Source organism: Magnolia sinica, chromosome 5 (assembly GCF_029962835.1).
Source record: "Magnolia sinica isolate HGM2019 chromosome 5, MsV1, whole genome shotgun sequence".
Taxonomy (NCBI): Eukaryota; Viridiplantae; Streptophyta; class Magnoliopsida; order Magnoliales; family Magnoliaceae; genus Magnolia; species Magnolia sinica.
In genome coordinates, this window is record NC_080577.1 from 7134859 (window position 1) to 7152653 (window position 17795).

Genomic DNA, 17795 nt, shown 5'->3' on the forward strand with positions numbered 1-17795 from the left:
CGAAGGTGACATCAAACAGTCAATCGATAACATTGACAGACTTTGTATCAGACAAGATTTAAGATATCTAATACAATAATCTCCACTATATCTTCAATCTTCAAACGTATAGCTTCTTGTCCCCTTCTCTTATCTCTGCCTCGCATCATACCTTTTAATTAATGTACCAACTCCGTCTGTCTTTTACGTCATTGCCAAGCCAAGAGAAGTTACACAAAACTTGAACTTTTATGAAAGAACGATCTTGGTGAGCATGTCTACCAGATCTGAATCCACGTGCCCAACCACCTTTGCTCATCATGTCTTTCCAAAAGTTAAGATGTAGTTATCCGTACCTCGAATGTATCAAAGTAACCATCTCACTGCTCTCCAATGTTGCTTGTCGGGGTATTTTCTCATAACATCAATTGCCTGTGAAATAACTAGTCTAATATAGACCATGACATGCACTGTCAACCGTATTCGAATAAGGCCCAAGAGACATGTCCTACTTTTCATCTGGTTTTGGGACATGTCCTGAGGAAAACTTGAAGTGAACCGCACAGGGAATGCTCACCAGCTTTGCCTGGTCCATCGCATACCTACTCAAGGTATTCTACTTGTGATTACCCAAAGCTTACACCTCTTCTAGTCTCTATGAATATCAATGCCAAGAACCATCTTTACAGCCCCCGATCCTTCATCTTGAATGTCCCACTTAACCGAGTGTATAGTACGTTGATTCCAGACATGACATGATTGACGATCTATATGTCATCAGCATACAATTCCTAACTCACCATGAAAGAATCTAATTTTATACCACTGCCTAGGCAACAGGTCATACCACGACCTCCTACAAACTTTTTTTCTCAGCCCCTTTAACTTCGAACCACTCTGGTTGCTTCATGAAAAAATAACACTTTCAATTTTTCATGCAGAAGTGTTATCTCTACATCCATCCGTTCTAGCTCAAGATCACATTGGGCAACCAGCGCCAATACATATCTAATAAACACCTGCTATACCGCTGGCACGAATATCTCTGAGAAGTCGATCTGTTCTCTCTGAGGATAACCATTCACTACCAACATTGCTCTGTATATATGTTGTATCCTCTTGAAGATCCACCTGCGTCCAACTGCTTTTTGGCCCACTGGAAGCTTCACCTACTCCCATATGTCGATCTGGTACAAAGAGTCCATCACATCGTTTATAGTCACCTTCTAATTCTCAGTACCAGTCTCACCTAGAGTCATCTGAATAGTAGACGAATCCCCCTCGTCTGTATCGACAGCATATGCAATGTTAGAGTCGTCCATGTATCTCACCGATATCCTGTGATTATGTAATGTGATTCTTCTCACAGATGGTTGCTTCTCCTGCTCTGTATCTCTGTCCGTGCATCTTAGCTATCATGCCCTACCCGCTCATGTGGCCATGCCTAACATGCCACCCACGTGCAGAGGTGGAATCCGCTGCAGCCACTGCAGCTCTACCAGTTAAAGTGCTCCCGATCAACCTGTAAAGATTATCGAGTCGTTGCGCTTTCATGTTACCCGTGCCCCCTTAGATACTTTAAAAGCACCATCAATACCTGTAAACTTGTAGCCCATTGCCTCAAGTACACCAAGAGAAATCATATTCTTCTTCATGTCGGGAACGTGCCTCACATTAGTCAAGATATGCTCTGTCCCATCAAATATCTTGATGCTCACCGTACCAACAGCCACAACATTACATGCATTGTCATTGCTTATAAACACCTGTCCACCATCGCACTCCCTGTAGCTGACGAATTAACTTCGATGAGGACTCATGTGAAAAGATGCTCATGTGTCTAGAATCTATTTGCCCTTATGATGATCGTATGGGCGTCTAATTGTTGACACAGACAAGACATTACTATCACATCCACTCAATCCATCTGACGTAGTAGCATTGGCCTCCCTATACAAAGCCTCAGATTCTTCTCTCTTAGATCTAAGATTTGTACAATCCTTTTTCATGTGTCCTTCCATCTCACAGTTCCAGCACTTTAACTTACCTTTGTCATTAACCTTGGATTTGGATTTAGAACTTGAAGATCATGTACCTTGTTCAGAATTCTTGCCCCTTGTAAACAATGTATCAGAAGATGTTCCCATATCGTCATTTAACCTTCTCATGTCCTTCCCTTTAAGGGCTGAGATAACGATGTCGACACTCAGAGTTTTATTCGTTGTGCACATTATATCCTTGAATGACTCATACAATGCCGAAAGAGAATTCAGCAACATACATTCTTGTTCCTCATCTTTCATCACTTCCTCCATATTCAACAATTTATAAACTAATTTATTAAAGTTGCTGATGTGAGCCTCCAGATCTCCACCCTCTGCTATCTTAAAGTTATACCATTGACGCTTCAAGTGTAGGGAATTTTCAGAGAATTTTTTCGCATGGATATCCTCTAACTTCGCCCATAACTTAGCCGCAGTTTTCTCCCTCATGACATTATAGAGAACCTTATCCGTAAGAAATAAACGGATCGAGGATAAGACTTTCTTATTAAGGGTGTCCCAATCATTATCAGTCATAGTAGACTTTTACTCCTCAAGAGCACCATCTTCACCTTGCTTGATTAAGGAACTGATCATCTTTATTTTCTATAACTCAAAGTTATTTTTTCCTGATTACTTCTCAATATCATACCTAGTGCTTTCCATTATTGTTAATCCTTTAGATTCAGATCTGTGCCCCAACGATTGCTCTGATACCACTTGTTGGGATTTTGGCTTGTGGAATCACGCAGATCTACATCTAGGATAACAATTCAATGGCACCAAGCAAACAAAAATAGTACACAACGATTTAACGTGAAAAACCCTTGCGGGGAAAAATCACGGCACAAAACGATAGAAATTTTAACAATAAAAGCATAGATTACAAAGATAGAGGACTTACCCAGCTTGAGCAATCCTCAAATCTCACTTTTTCTACCCCTTGAAACCCTAGAGCCCTTTTAGAAACCCTAGCACCCTTTTAGAAATCTTAGAAACTCTTAGAATACCTCCTAGTCCTGTATTCACCCCTATTTATAGACTTAGAAACAAGTGGAAACAAAACGAAAAACAAAATTCGCAGAATTTGCGTTTCCACAAACGAATCTGCGTAAATCTTTGATGTCATCGAAGAGACACTAAAAGAGACCAGCGACTAGACATGGATTTTGTAGAAAATCTCGATTCCTCGTTCTGGCTTCGATGGCATCGAACATGTCTTCGATGTCATCGAACGCCCCTCGATGTCATCGAAAAACGACACCAATATGTCCAGTGACCAATTGAGGAAATTCGGAATAAGTTCGATGTCATAGAGCTCTATTCGATGTCATCGAAGGTGACATCAAATAGTCAATCAATGGCATCGACAGACTCTGTTTCAGACAAGATTTAAGACATCTAATACAATATTTTGCCGTTGCTCATCCTATGGGATGGGTGGGCTGAACACAACATGGCTCAGTTTGCAGACAAGCTTGAACCCCGTCTGGAGTCATCCTTAATTTTAACCAAAGGTAGGTTAAGAGCTATTGGAGGCTCAATGTTGATGGCTCGAGATTGCTCCCTCCCTCTCCATTCAAATTTTGGGTGTTCCTGTGGCCCATGTGGCCCATCGGAGAAAGAAAGAGGCAGTTTGTGTGAAGTGGATTCTGACCATGAGAGATGGTTTAAACTCAATGTTGATGGCTTGTATAAGCAAGAGCGGTTTTTAAGGGATTTCTAAATCCCTTAAATTCTATAAAACAACCATAACTTTTTATTCAAGTATCATCACAAAGCACATGACCTATCGATCTTTACGTAACGCTGCATTCACGGTCTACCAACCTGCTATGTTAGTCGAAAAAGTCCATTTCGCAAGAAAATGCATGTCTTCGAAGTTAAAATCAAGATTTTATTTTTAAAAAAAATATACTATTTTTTTATTTGCAATTTTTATATTCATCGCATCTCCCTTTTTTTAGTTTTAAGATTTTCATCTTTTTTTTTAAAAAAAAAAAGTTGCTTGCGATAATATCAGGAATGCTTGGTAAGATCTTATTGTCGTTTCTATTTTTGACAAATTTAGTCAATTAGGAAGATTTTACTATTTCAAGTAATTTCTACTCGACTTAGGGCCCATTTGGATACCGCCAAATAAGTTACTTTTTCTACTTACAGCAGTATAAGTAACATATTTTAGATAAGTAAGTTTGGTTTGTGATTAGTTATAAGTAATTTTTTTTACTTAAAAGTACTTAATCACTTCAATTAAATTGTGTGTATCCTTAGGGAATATTAATCTCACATAAAAAAGGGTGGGTACATCTGTATTTTCAAAAAAAATAAAAAAATTGTTGTAGAAAAGAAGCACAGGAGAAATGAAATAGAGGTGGCACAAGTAACTTATCTTAAGCAACTTACAATCTAAATGCCCCTTACGGTTTTGGTCATTAATATAAGTGATCTAATCGAATAATCTTATATTATTATGTAATAAAATATTTGAATTTGTCTCTCTTATTTCTCGATCATAGATTAAAAAACTTGTATATTTAAGGTCTTAATTACTTGAGGAAGACAGTGATCTTCTTTTTGTCACTTCGTACTCTTCCATATGTCAGGGGCATGCATTAGCTAGTGCTCCTAAGCAAGGCAGTGTCTTCTCTTGTGGTTGGGTTTTTGTTGGTGGATTTTTTTTATTTTTGTTTCCTTTTTTCTGCCTATTGTGTAGGTAGTAGTTTTTTTTTCTATGGGTTGATGTGTGCCCTTTAGATGTTATGTATTGTATTGGTTTTAGGTCTTTTGGTCCATATGATAGGTGTGGCCGTTTATTTCTGTTAGGCCCACCAGAAGTTTCTTTTGTAAATTTTCTACCCTTCAATAAATTTCTGGTGGTGTGTTACCACCTTCCTTTAAATAAAATAAAATGAACAGTGTTAACATAGGCCACCCTTGTAACCTTTAACTGGAAGCATACTAACACCTAACAATATCACGATAATCTGAACCGTTCATCCACTGTGCCTAATCATACATTGGCGATTTCAAAAAAGAGAGAAAAAAATAAAATAAAAATCACCCTACAATCCTAACCACAAATTCTATTTCATAGAATAACACTAGGATTAAACACGTCCACAAACATAGATGACCATCACTCGCAAGCCCAATACATAGACACCATTTGATAAATCCAAAGGTGTTCTTATTCTAGAATTAATACTTAAACTAGCAACAAGCTAAACATTGCAAACCACCAAATAATTACGGATAGACCTCGATAATGGACTGCGTACCAAGGACGGGTGTAATCTTGTAGTGAGTGAAACCAGCATCAATGAACATCTTTTGCCATTCGTGCTCCTCCCTCTCCTTCCCGCAAAGGAGAACCAGCACCGCCAGATCAAATAAGAGCTGCATCTCCGTCATCTTGTAATCGTCCCTGTTCATGTTCACAACCATGTCCAGTATAATCACCTTCCCACCCTCTTCTTTAGAAGATATCGCTTCCTTGCATCTTCTAAGTATTTTCACGCATGAATACATAGATGGTTTTCTCATCTTTTAAAATTATAAGTTTACCACCAAAATATGTATATGGCTTGTGAACCTTTAAAACTTACTAAATTATGTTTCAATCTAAGAAGTACTCTAGTAAATTTATTCAAAGAAATGTGAGAATCATCACAATGATTTTTGAGTGTCCCAATTAGCGGATCCAGGTATGATGTATAGTTAAATGATAAAATATAGGTAAAATAATCAAACAATTAAGATTCTAATCCCATATACATGTTAATGTACAATTACTTACATACTTAGATATGTGCAAAAAGGGTTTTTAGTTGATCAGATAGCTGGATCATCGGATAAATGGCTTAAATGATTAAACCACAATCCTAAAAAATAGATGGATGAGTGGGTGACTGCATACCCTATATGGCGTATGAATGGTTGGATTTAGTGTATATTTTATGATTAGATTTAAGCTACTTAATAAATGAACAATTGATTTTATGTATATAATTAAAGAGAGTGCACGTATACATATATCTATACATATACTAAAACCATACAATTATCAATTAACGATACATTCTAAATAAATCAATCACACATATCACAACTTGCATACTCTATGCATGTATGCATGCATGAATAAATGGAAGGAGAATGCATGAATGTTTAGATGGATGTAAGTGTGCATATATGCACACTATGGCATGGGGTTTCAGTCCTTGCCTTAGTGATAGACTCTGAGGAGTTTCAACATGAGGTCTTGGGTTTGAAACCCATAGGTGGTGAAATCCCACTACGACGTGCGTGGGTGTGTGTGTAAATTAAAAAAAAAAAAGTGTGTATGTATGCAGATACATGCATGTGCACCAAAATCTCAGGTCATCACATTTTATCCCCTTATAAATAATTTGTCCTCAAAATTTAAACACACTCAGCTTGTGGATGGGAGAGGATACTCCTCCTGATTAACGGTGTGTTTGAGTGTCTGCTAAGTTCTATATGTTGTAGGGTTTAAGCGGGCGCAAGAGTGTGCAAATCCCTACAGGAATTGGGGTTATTACAACTATCATATTGAGAAAAAATCCTTTTATATGAAAGGTAAAAAGAAATCATTAGAAGGTCTAATTTTATCCTTCACAAATCATTTAATTTTTTTATAGGTGGCTGAATAGATGGCCAAACTACCTCATTTCTCGATCATAAACGACCGTTTACGGTCATTCTATCTATCTCGACGCTTAGGGTTATATGTGTTCGGTTCGAATTGAGCTGTAAAAGGTTCTAGCACACCTGACACTAAGGGTGAAAGTCGGGCGGGTTGGTGCTCAACCGTAGCCTAACCCAAGGTTCCTATAGCTCAACCCTAACCCAACCCAACCTAACCTCAGGTTGGAACCCAAAGTTCCTAGTCGTTGGACGGCCATGATTGTGGATGATGTCCAATGTGCCCGGCTAAGCAGTACTCTTGAGAGATGGAATTTGCGAAGTAAAACCAATGGTTACATGGGTGGGCTTGAGCTTACAATAGCCCATGGATTTCCTCACATTAGATAATTAAGCTCCACCACTAACTCAAGGGCCCATTCGTTACTACCCCACCAAGACCTAGCTAGAGATGGACGGTCCCCTGTCAGGGGTTCTGTGGGGCCCACCATGATATATATGTTTTATCCATGTAGTCCATTTATTATGAAAGATCATTTTAGGGGCATGAGCCTAAAAAGAAGGAAGATTAAAGGTTCAAGTGGACCACACAACAGGAATCAGTGGGGATTGAAGTCTTACTGTTGAAAACTTCTTTGGGGCACAGAAGTCAAAGAAGTTTTGGATCAAGTTGATATTTATGCTTGCCTTTAATACAGGTCTATGCGATTGCGACCTTATAAAAAGGTTGAATGGCAAATAAACATCATGGTGGGCCCTAGGAAGTTTTCAACCGTAGGAATTCAATTCCCACCGCTTCCTGTCGTGTGGCATACATGAGCCTTTAATCTGCCTTCTTTTTGGACTTATGCCTTAAAATGATCTGTCAAAATGGATAGACTGCATGGATAAACCATATACACCACGGTGGGCCCCACAGATCCACTAGCAGGACCGTCCGTCTCTAGCAGGTCCTGGTGGAGTAGTACACTTGTACCCAGTCCGCTCCCCTAACCACATACATCATACATATAGTCACCCGCGCGCACGCTTTACATCAGATAGCTAATCCTACCCGATAGGTGCAGCAACAGGTTGGACGCCACTTCGGTGGATCACCGGATCCACCTAAACTGTGAGGCCACTTTGATGTATATGCCTTATATCCGTTCCGTCCATCCATTTCGACAGCTCATTTTATGCTATGATACCAAAAAATGTAGCAGATTCAAATCTCATGTGGACCACGCAACAGGAAAAGGTGGTGATTGAACTTTGTGGAGACCATAAAAGTTTTGGATCAAGCTGATATTTATGTGGTCTTTCATTCAGGTGTATGTGAACTGTATCAACAGGTTGGATGGAAAATAAATATTATCACGGTGGGCTGCACAATCAGGGATCCATCGTATGTGGATGTTTCCCAGTGTACTTTGCTGCTCTCCGGAATTGAAAACAAGACTTTCCAATTTGATATTATGTTAAACGGCCACTTTCTAAAGGCTCAGCCATTAGATGATGGCATATCAATGTTTACCGAGGGACTTTAACAATAAATGAGGCATATTTTGTACAGAAATATTGCTATTTCAACGAAGTTAAAAGTATGTGCTCTCAGTACTTGAAAATAATAAAAAGCTTTTGATAAAATTAAGGAATATTTTATCATTTTTAATAAAATATTGAAGTTGATGTTTAAGATTAAAAGTTATGAAAGATAGTAGAGAATTTAGATTAATCAATGTTAGCATTTACTATAAATATGTTAGGATTTACTTTAAATATTGTAACTGAATATGATGCTAACATAAGCCACCTTTTGTAACCTTTGATTGGAAGCATCATTATTAGCAACGCCCAACAATTTCACAGTAATCTGAACTGTTCATCCAGTGTGCTTCACCATGCATCGGCCACTTCCAAAAAGAGAAAAACATAAACCAAAACGAATCTCCCAACAATTCCAACCACAAATTCCATTACGGATGAAACACGTACACAAACATAGAGGCCCATTTCATAAGCCCAGTACATAGACACCATTTAATAAATCCATGCATAGGTGTTCTTAATTCTAGAATTAGCTGAACTAGCAACAAAATAAACACTGCAAACCATCAAATAATTATGGATAGACCTCGATAATGGACCGCACACCAAGGATGGGTGTAATCGTGTAGTGAGTGAAACCAGCTTCGATGAAGATCTTTCTCCATTCATGTTCATTCCTCTCCTTCCCGCTAGCGAGAACCATCATCATTAGATCGAAGAAGAGCTGTGTCTCCGTCAACTTGTAATCGCCATTGTTCATGTTCACGACCATGTCCAGTATAATCACCTTCCCTCCCTCTTCTTTTGAAGGGATTGCTTCCTTGCATCGTCTCAGTATCTTCACGCACTCTTCGTCACTCCAATCGTGTAGAATCCACTGCAGTCCATTGTCATGATTGTTAATTACCCTTTGTTGGCCACAATTTAGGATATGGAGGGATGTGATGATTTGAAGAAAGAGGGTACAGCGCTATTAGTGTTAGCTTCGTCATTAGGCATTCAGAGTTTTGGTATGTGTGGTCTGTGGTTATGAAATCTGTACCTTCCATCTGGTGAGGTTTATCATGGATAGGGTGTAGACCAAAATCAGAAGCTGTTGGTTGAACATAACTTCTGATTGGATGGCCAAGAGATTAGCAATTGGGAAAGAGTCCAGACGATGGTTGACATTCATTAGGCAAAAACAATGGTTGACATTCATTAAGCAAAAACTCCTCCAATCAATGGCTAATATCATCCAATTGGGAATTTTGACACAAAAATAGAAATAATAAGGTATTGCCCCAGTACCATAAGTAGAGCTAAGCATTGAGTCGAGTCGAGTTAGACCAAGTTAGGGAGCCGACTCGATCTAGTTTTGAAATAGGCCTGACTCAAACTCAACTCGACTCGTTACTAAGTCCAGCATGCCTGATCTGATCTAAGTCCAGGTCTCGCTTGGACTAATCCGGACCGAGTCCGACCTGGTCAAAAGTACCAAGTCTAGTCGAGTTGGCACCAAGTCGGAGAGAGAGAGAGAGAGAGAGAGAGAGAGAGAGAGAGAGAGAGAGAGAGAGAGTGCTGATGGTGGTGGGTGGCTGTCAGGCTTGGAAGAGGAGAGAGAGAGAGAGGACTAGGGTGCTGATGGTGGTGGGTGGCTGTCGAGCTTGGAAGAGGAGAGAGAGAGAGAGAGAGAGAGAGAGAGAGAGAGAGAGAGAGAGAGAGAGAGAGAGAGAGCTGGGTGTTGATGGTGGTGGGTGGTTGCCGAGCTTGGAAGAGGAGAAGGATGGGGAAGAGAGAGAGTTTGGGATCAAGTCAGGGTTGAATTCGGGTGTGGCGAATAGGGTTAGATACACTTAGAAATTATGACTTTTTATTATATATACTCGAATTCGAGTCGAGATGGGTTTCAGATCGAGTTGAGTTTGACCGGATCAAGTTTTAGGTCAAGTTAGGTCGGGTTACTGGATAACTCGGACTTGACTCGATTTGAGTTCGAATTAGGCAAAGCCTACTCGGTTCAGACCGATTCACCCATTCGGTTCGGATCAAGTCAGGTCTGAACGAGTCGGATAAGTCGAGTCAAGCGAGTCAAGTCATCGCTCGCCCAACTCTAACCATAAGCTCATCATGCTGCACAATGTCTTATGTAGGAAATTAGGTCTATGGAGAAGGTTGTCCTCATTATTACATCACTTGTAAATAAAATCTGGCCAATCAAAGCAGTAGGTGGGCCACACCACCATAAATAGACCAGACTAATCAGTGGGTCAACCTTTAGCACGGATTGGATTTTCTGAAACATGTGACTTATTAGTGGAAAATCATGTGCAGTGCGATAAGCTTAATAGTCTCTAATGCTATTGTCAAGAATTGGTTGGTGGGTGACATATATGGGGTGACGAGTGATTGAGGTGACACCGCAAAGCCAATCATATCTCTTCCTTGTGTTTTGACCACTTGTAATAGAAATTCCTCAAATCCAAATATATAAATGCATTGAAATTTTGTTGTATATTTTCAAGAATTTAAATTTAATTATTAAATTAAATTTAATATCCTTAATTAATGTATATATGTGATCTTTAACAAAATAATTATAGTAAACTCCATTGAAATATATATTTGGTTAAAATTGATAAAATCCAACCTCAAATGGGAAAGAGTCATAAGATTACAAACGGGTGACTTGCTAATGTTTTTTTAACCATTGTTAGTATTTGACTATTTAGATCATTCTGTTAACATAATTTTAGTGACAGGGTTGATAATTATTTTGTTTTAAAGCATCATTAGTATGTTACATGTACAATCAATTAATAGCCTATTAACACTTTTGTTACTCATGCGACTCTAATGCCATTAAAGGAAAAAACCATTTAATTTAGAATTATGTAAGGACGTGGAAGCAGTGTATTTCAAATGCCTTCCTACACAATCAAAAACCTTTTGAATTCTGAATTCATTCAAATTCACGTTGCCTGACAACCCCTCGCATCAAAGAGGCCAATTGACAAATCTGAACAGATCATTAGGTGGGCCACCATGTGAAAATCACACTAATTAGACAGTTCGAAACACTCAACCAATGTCTTATGAATTGGTCAGACAGGATGACTTATAAAAATAGGCCAAATCTATAATTTAAACCCACCATTGTTGGAACATGGGAGACTGAATCTTCCAAAATCTCCTTCTTTTTTTTTTGTCCACTCTTTCCTGTGAAGGTGGGCCGGAATCTCATCCGGCATGTGCATAAGTATTCTCGCTGTGGGTAACACCAACTAAAAATGGTTAGATACAAGGCCCACCAACATATGTGATGGTGACAGTCGTGATACAAGCTCAGACGACCATTTAGATTGCTTATTGTAGTGGAATATTCTACTCTGAAATGGTAAACTGTAAGGAATATGAAATACCTTGAGGAAAACTGCATCTGCAGAAGGGATGGACGCAAACATGTTCCCTCCAACTATATCTATGTTCTGACTCTTTGGCACGCTTGCAACCACGTGTGGTAGATCAAACAAGGTGCACTTCACGTGTGGGAACGACTCGGCGATGGTCCCGGCAGCAGTTCCCGTGCCACCCCCAACATCAACCAATGACCGCAACCCTTGGAAGACCGGACTGCACTCTTTAATAATGATGCTCATGGCTAGCCGAGCGTCACAAGCCATGGCCTCATTAAAGAAGTTGTTAAGATCAGGGTTCTGGGCCATGCGTTCCCACACGCCCGTCCTGTGCACAACATGAAAGGGCGTTGGATCGTCCCCTAAGAACCAAGTGTTCAAGAAGTGCCATGGCTTTACTAGAACTGGGTCTAGCATCATCATCAAAAATGGCGAAATGCACGTAGCTGTGTCCTTCAAGAGGAGCCTAGAAGAAGGTGTGAGCACATAACCTTCTTTGTCTCCTCCTTGATCGTCGTTGATTTCTTGTACAGCGAAGAAACCCGAGTGGACCAGCAAACGCATGAGGCGGCCCACATGGGCCGCTCTACTGGGAGCGATCGAAAGCGCGGCCACCAGCTGGGGGAGAGTCATGGGACAGCCATGGCTGTGAACGATGTCTGGTATGCCGAGTTGAACGGCACACTTGAGGGACATGGAATTAATGAAGTTAAACAAATGGTTCCATACATGGGCTTGGGCTTTCAACACCCCATTGGCCTCATCTCCTTGCATAAGCACCATCGTTCACTCACTTCTCAAACTACTGATTTTTATTTTATTTTTTTTCTTTTAACTTTCCTCTTCCTTTGAGAACTCACGTTTCAAGCTCTTCCAGGGAACGTACCCACGCACACCGTATATATAGAGGGAGCATCGAATACTCCGGCAGAGAGTTTGTACAGCATGATTTTGGTTTCAGCTAGTACAAGCAAGGCAGGTGATTCAGAAATCCAAACCGTTGATATCTTGGATAGCATCTCCACTATGATTGGAAGATCCTAGCTCTAGAATATTTGACCTTTTTTGGTTGAATATGAAGCTTTCTTGTATTTTCATTCTTAACCATCTATTTTATAGACACCTGTCGAATTGTTTGCAAACTACAATCTTAGAGATATTTCGTGCATGCTAACTCCTTGATGGGGTCTACAATATCAAGGGCATAGATCAATGAACTAGCTGCACCAGTTGTACCAGTACAAACTGTGCACGAGCATTGTATTACACATGTTGTATGCAAGAGGCATGTTATTCACGTGTTACATCCAAACACGCAAAAGCGTATTATGGGATATGATGATCACCAAATCACCCCAAATTATTACTTAAAGCGTGGTGCTAATCACGTGTTTTTTTTGGACGGAATCGTCTACAACATCTGCTTTTGATTAAGCAGCGGGTAATTAAAACACCCACGCTGTGTGGGTCCCACCAAGTTGCATGTGTGAAATCAACCTCCAACATGTGAGCTAGAACCCTAACGCTAACTGTACGTACAAACGATCAGCCTCAAAAGTCTTCATATAAACCGAATGATAGAAACAATATAAAATTACACCTAAAACCTCAAAGTTGAAGCAGTGTTATAGCAATTGGATCTGGATGTATTCTGGCAAGCCTATTGAAGAAAAGTGCAATACAAATCCGTTTTGCCAGTGTGGCAACTTGAGCGGATTAGGTGCGTCCCGTACCGTGGGTCCCACCTTGATATATATATTTTATATCCACGCTATCCTTTTTATGATCATATCAGGAAATTATTCCAAAAATGAAACTGATCCCACTCTTAGTTGGACCATGCCTTAGGAAAGTTTCCTATGATATGGTCCACCCGAGATTTGGATCTATTTCATTTTTGGGTTCAAGCCATGAAGTGATGTGGAAAAATGGATGGATGGCATAGATATAGAATATATAAATCAAGATGGGTCCCATGGTAAGGACCTCTACTCCCTTCGCCAACTCAGGATGCCCGTATGGCATAATCTACAGCATGGATGATGCTAATCATGTAGGCCTCAACTCATGCAGTATTAGTGAAAGAGAGAGAGAGAGACCGTTTGTCAGATCGTAGCTGGTCATATCCCCGGTAGGAAAACAAATTTAAAAACGCACACCCACACTCACGCTAGTGAGATTTCACCACCTAAGGGTACTTAAACCCTTGACCAGGTGTTGAAACTCCTTGGAATCTACCACCCGAGCAAGAGTAAGGACCCGATATTGGAACTCTAGTTCTCAATGGAGTCGGTTTGTACAAAGGCCCATCAGGGTCGGGCTGCACTGTTAACCTAAAGGGATGGATAGAGATGTACACAAGTTGAACTGAGTTGAGCTTGGCCCAGCTCAGCTCGGCTCAGCCAGCGAGCTACCTTAGCTCAAACTCAGCTCCGCTTGGTTTTCGAGCTTGAACGGTCAGCTCAGCTCAGCTAGGACAGCAGCTTAGGCTAGCTTGAACCGAGTTCGAGTTCCAGCGAGTTGAGTCCGAGTTTAGGTTTTAGAGTTTTTAATATATATATATATATATATATATATATATATATATATATATATATATATATATGGGAAAAGGTTCTATGCAGTCAAGCTCATGGGAACTTCCTATGAGGTTGAGCAATGTGGGCCCCACTGTGATGCATGTCGAACATCTACCCCATCAGTCAGATGCACTATTCCATGGTGGGCCTAGGGCTTAAAAATCAATGTCAATCTGTGACTTGTCTGGGCCACACAACATACAAAAGTTGAGATGGGTTACCCTCCATTAAAACATTCATAATCATTTGTTAGGCCCACAGAGATGTGGTTCACAAATCCAGCTCATCCATTATGTGTATCCCACTTGGATGAGGGGTCAGACCAAGTTTCAAATGCATCCAAATTTCAGGTGAGCCCCACCAAGTGCTTTTATATGTTTTAGGTACGTCTTCACATGATTTTAGATGGTATGGCCCACCTGAGTTCAGTATACAGCTGATTTTTTGGATGTCCCATAATTTAAAGGGGACCCATCAAATACACGGTTTTGATGTTCGACATACATCACGGTGGGGCCCACGCAGCTCGACCTCATGGGAAGTGCATAGAACCTTTTCCCTTTATTTAAATATATAAACATTTACGAAATGTTTATATTAAGTGAACTCCAGTCGATATATTAAGTGAACTCCGGTCGAGTCAAGCGAGTTAACCGAGCTAACTCAGTTCGTGTACAGCTCTAGGGATGGGCCGGCCTTTATATATAGGGCCATATACATAAATGGAACAGCAGGTGTAGGTTTCTGTCTCTGGAGGCCTACAGCCATGTCCAGACCCATTTGTTGACACCCAGCATTTTATACACGTGGGGCTTACTGCTTGGTGATCAAATTTGTTCACATGACGGATCTCTTTGGATGAAAGATGCCATAGAATTCTACGATTGGAGAGCCCACAAGAATGAATGGCTAATATTAAAATATAACATTAATGACCCGCACTAAGTAGAAAAAAGGGCAAATTATCAGAGGGTTAGGATATTTCATTCTAAGAAATTTGTGGACATCTCCCATTCATTCATGGTAGTACTAGCGGGACCCATAGCTCAACAGCTTGGACTAGGACCCATGCATACTACACCAACACTGTGTACATAAGACGTTTGCTGATCAGCAGAAACCTATAATTCCTTCCCTTGGGCCAGAGGCTCCAACCCAAGTCCAGGGGATGAGTTCTAGAGAGGGTAGCCATGGTTCATACATTGGGTGGAGAAAAAGTTGAGTTTTAATGCAATCACTATCTCCAGAGAAAAATGGATAAATATCTCGACAACCCAATAAGCAAAGATCTATGAGCTAGAACTTTTATTTTAGTATTTTATTATTTATATCTTATTGTCTCTTTATGAATTGGACAGATCTTTGATATTTTATTTAAAAATTGAATATAATAGATAGCACCTTAATTGATAAAATAATAAAGCATTATTTACAAAATGACTTGGTATTGCATATTTGCATTGTCATTGTCATGATACTCAAAAAGGCATCAACAAGGCCCCTACAAGACAAGCCGTGGAGCATGTGGTTTAATTTAATCTAAAGCTAAAAACCTTTAGGCAGTCTTCAAATGCTGCCAAGCTGCTTAGAAGAAAAGAGTGCCTTCAAACCCATCCCACTTTGAACTTGTCCCCACCGGAAGATAATGATCTAACCATCTGATTTTAGAAATATGATCTGTCCACTAGATACATGCCAATGTCACATATATGGGTTAACATCCATTCTATTTTCCATTGGACAATTAGGCGATGTGATAGGTGAGGCCCAACGTTCTTGTGCAGCCCACGTGAAAGTACAGTTTGCACATCCTTGTCTTTATTTTAACAAAGATACAGGGGTCGTGTCCCCACTTTAAAAATAAAAAATGAATCGCTAGTGACCTGCCGCCAGCCAATGGCTAGTGGTCGGTACTCTGTGGGACCCACCATGATGTATGTGTTTCATCTATGCCATTCATTTTCACGTGTTGGATCATTGAAGATGACCCTAAATCCAAAGGTTAAAGTACCTAACTCTCGCAACACCTGCCGGATGCGTTCCAGCCAACCACCTGTGTGAATCACGCCTTACAATGTTACCATCATTTTATTCTAGCTGTGTGAATCACACCTTATAATCATTTCGTTGTCTACATAGATATGACCCATATTTTCATTTATTATTTATTTTAAGAGGCCGAGTTCTCTATTCACTCAAGAACTTAGTTTCTAGATGTTGGGCCCATGATTCCTTCATGCAAGCTAGCTATCATCCTATGGACGATTCCCCAAAATATTCCAGATTAAAATATCCTAAATATATATAGCTGGACACTCCATTTTCGTCCAACTAGTTAGCATATAATGAGAAAAAATTCCCCTTCCATACATCACACGCAATTATATTGAAGGTAATTACTTATTCATTAATGTAAATAAATGCATTAGTAAATGCTTTGTTAAAAACTTATTTGACTTATGGAAAAGGGGTTATGGCTCGGGTGGGCCGCACCATAGTATTAATGTGAAATCCAGCCCAACCACTAAGTGTGTCACCTCGTGCTAGACCTAGGGCTCAAAAATTATCACCATCCCAGTTTAGGTGGTCCATACGATTTTAAATAGTGTATGGGAAAGATTCTGGCTCCAAACTCTTTCCCTTGCTGTGTCCCACTTGAAGTACATATAGGCCTGATTTTTGTGATCAAAGCCTAACCTTGGGTGTGGAATCTAATGGATGGAGTGGATTTCTCATACTCATCACGATGGGCCTTATAAAAACCAATGGTAGATGTCTCTCTCAAATATTCTATTAGTGTGGCCCAACCAAAATCAAAAGTCAACCTTATTTATAGGCTCTAGACGTATAACGAGATTATACGTCTAATGGTCGTACTGGATCTCACATAGGCATCATGGTGGACCCCATAAAAATAAGGTCAGGTCGTACCGTAAATTTTGTTTTACTGAAGGTTCCCGGTACAGTGAGCTGGACTATAGGTTAAAGTCCAGCCAGCTTACAATTCCCAATCTTTCTTGTACATATGACATCAAACTCGTCTAATAAATTGGCCATCATGATCATCCTATTTTGGAAAATACGTATGTAAAAGACACTTATTAGTGGACCACACTTTTGTTTGGTTATTTACCCATGTCTGGTGGATGTTTTATAGTGTGGCCCACTTAATTTTCAGGTAAGACTGACCTTTCTATTACATGATCCTTATAGTGGAGCTAACCTGTTGGAAGGCCTGGATGTAAATTTCACACAATACCTCGGATGTTATGGTATAGTTGGACGGTCCAACTAGTTGATTCATTTAAATCAATTAATGATAATTGATTCATTTAAGCGGCTTGGCAGCATATGAAGACTGCCTAAAGGTTTTTAGCTTTAGATTAAATTAAACTATATGCTCCACCGCGGGGCTTTGTTGATGCCTTTGAGTATCATGCCAATGCAAATATGCAACGACAAGTCGTTAATTAATTAAAGCTTTATTATTTTATCAATTAAGGTACTACGTACTATATTCAATTTTTAAATAACGTATCAAAGATCTGTCTAATTCATAAAGATTCAATAAGATATAATTAATAAATTACTAAAATAAAAGT

At 39.7% G+C, this 17795-nt stretch overlaps 1 protein-coding gene across 1 annotated transcript; it reads right to left on the reverse strand.

Annotated features, from left to right (window-relative positions):
- Nucleotides 1-8620: 8620 nt before the first annotated feature.
- On the reverse strand, nucleotides 8621-12412 carry LOC131245298 (trans-resveratrol di-O-methyltransferase-like). Its single transcript, XM_058244645.1, has 2 exons — nucleotides 11621-12412; nucleotides 8621-9096 (listed from the first exon to the last, which is right to left on the reverse strand). The coding sequence occupies exons 1-2, from the start codon at nucleotides 12395-12397 to the stop codon at nucleotides 8794-8796; spliced, it is 1080 nt and encodes a 359-aa protein (XP_058100628.1). The 5' UTR covers nucleotides 12398-12412; the 3' UTR covers nucleotides 8621-8793.
- Between the last annotated feature and the right edge of the window lie 5383 nt (nucleotides 12413-17795).

What these genes read in the sequence shown, in the direction of transcription:
- LOC131245298 (XM_058244645.1), bottom strand. Translation starts at nt 12,397, where the DNA reads ATGGTGCTTATGCAAGGAGATGAGGCCAATGGGGTGTTGAAAGCCCAA. An exon ending in CAGATGCAGTTTTCCTCAAG is followed by an intron (nt 9,097 to 11,620) that starts GTATTTCATATT and finishes AATGGACTGCAG; the next exon opens with TGGATTCTACACGATTGGAG.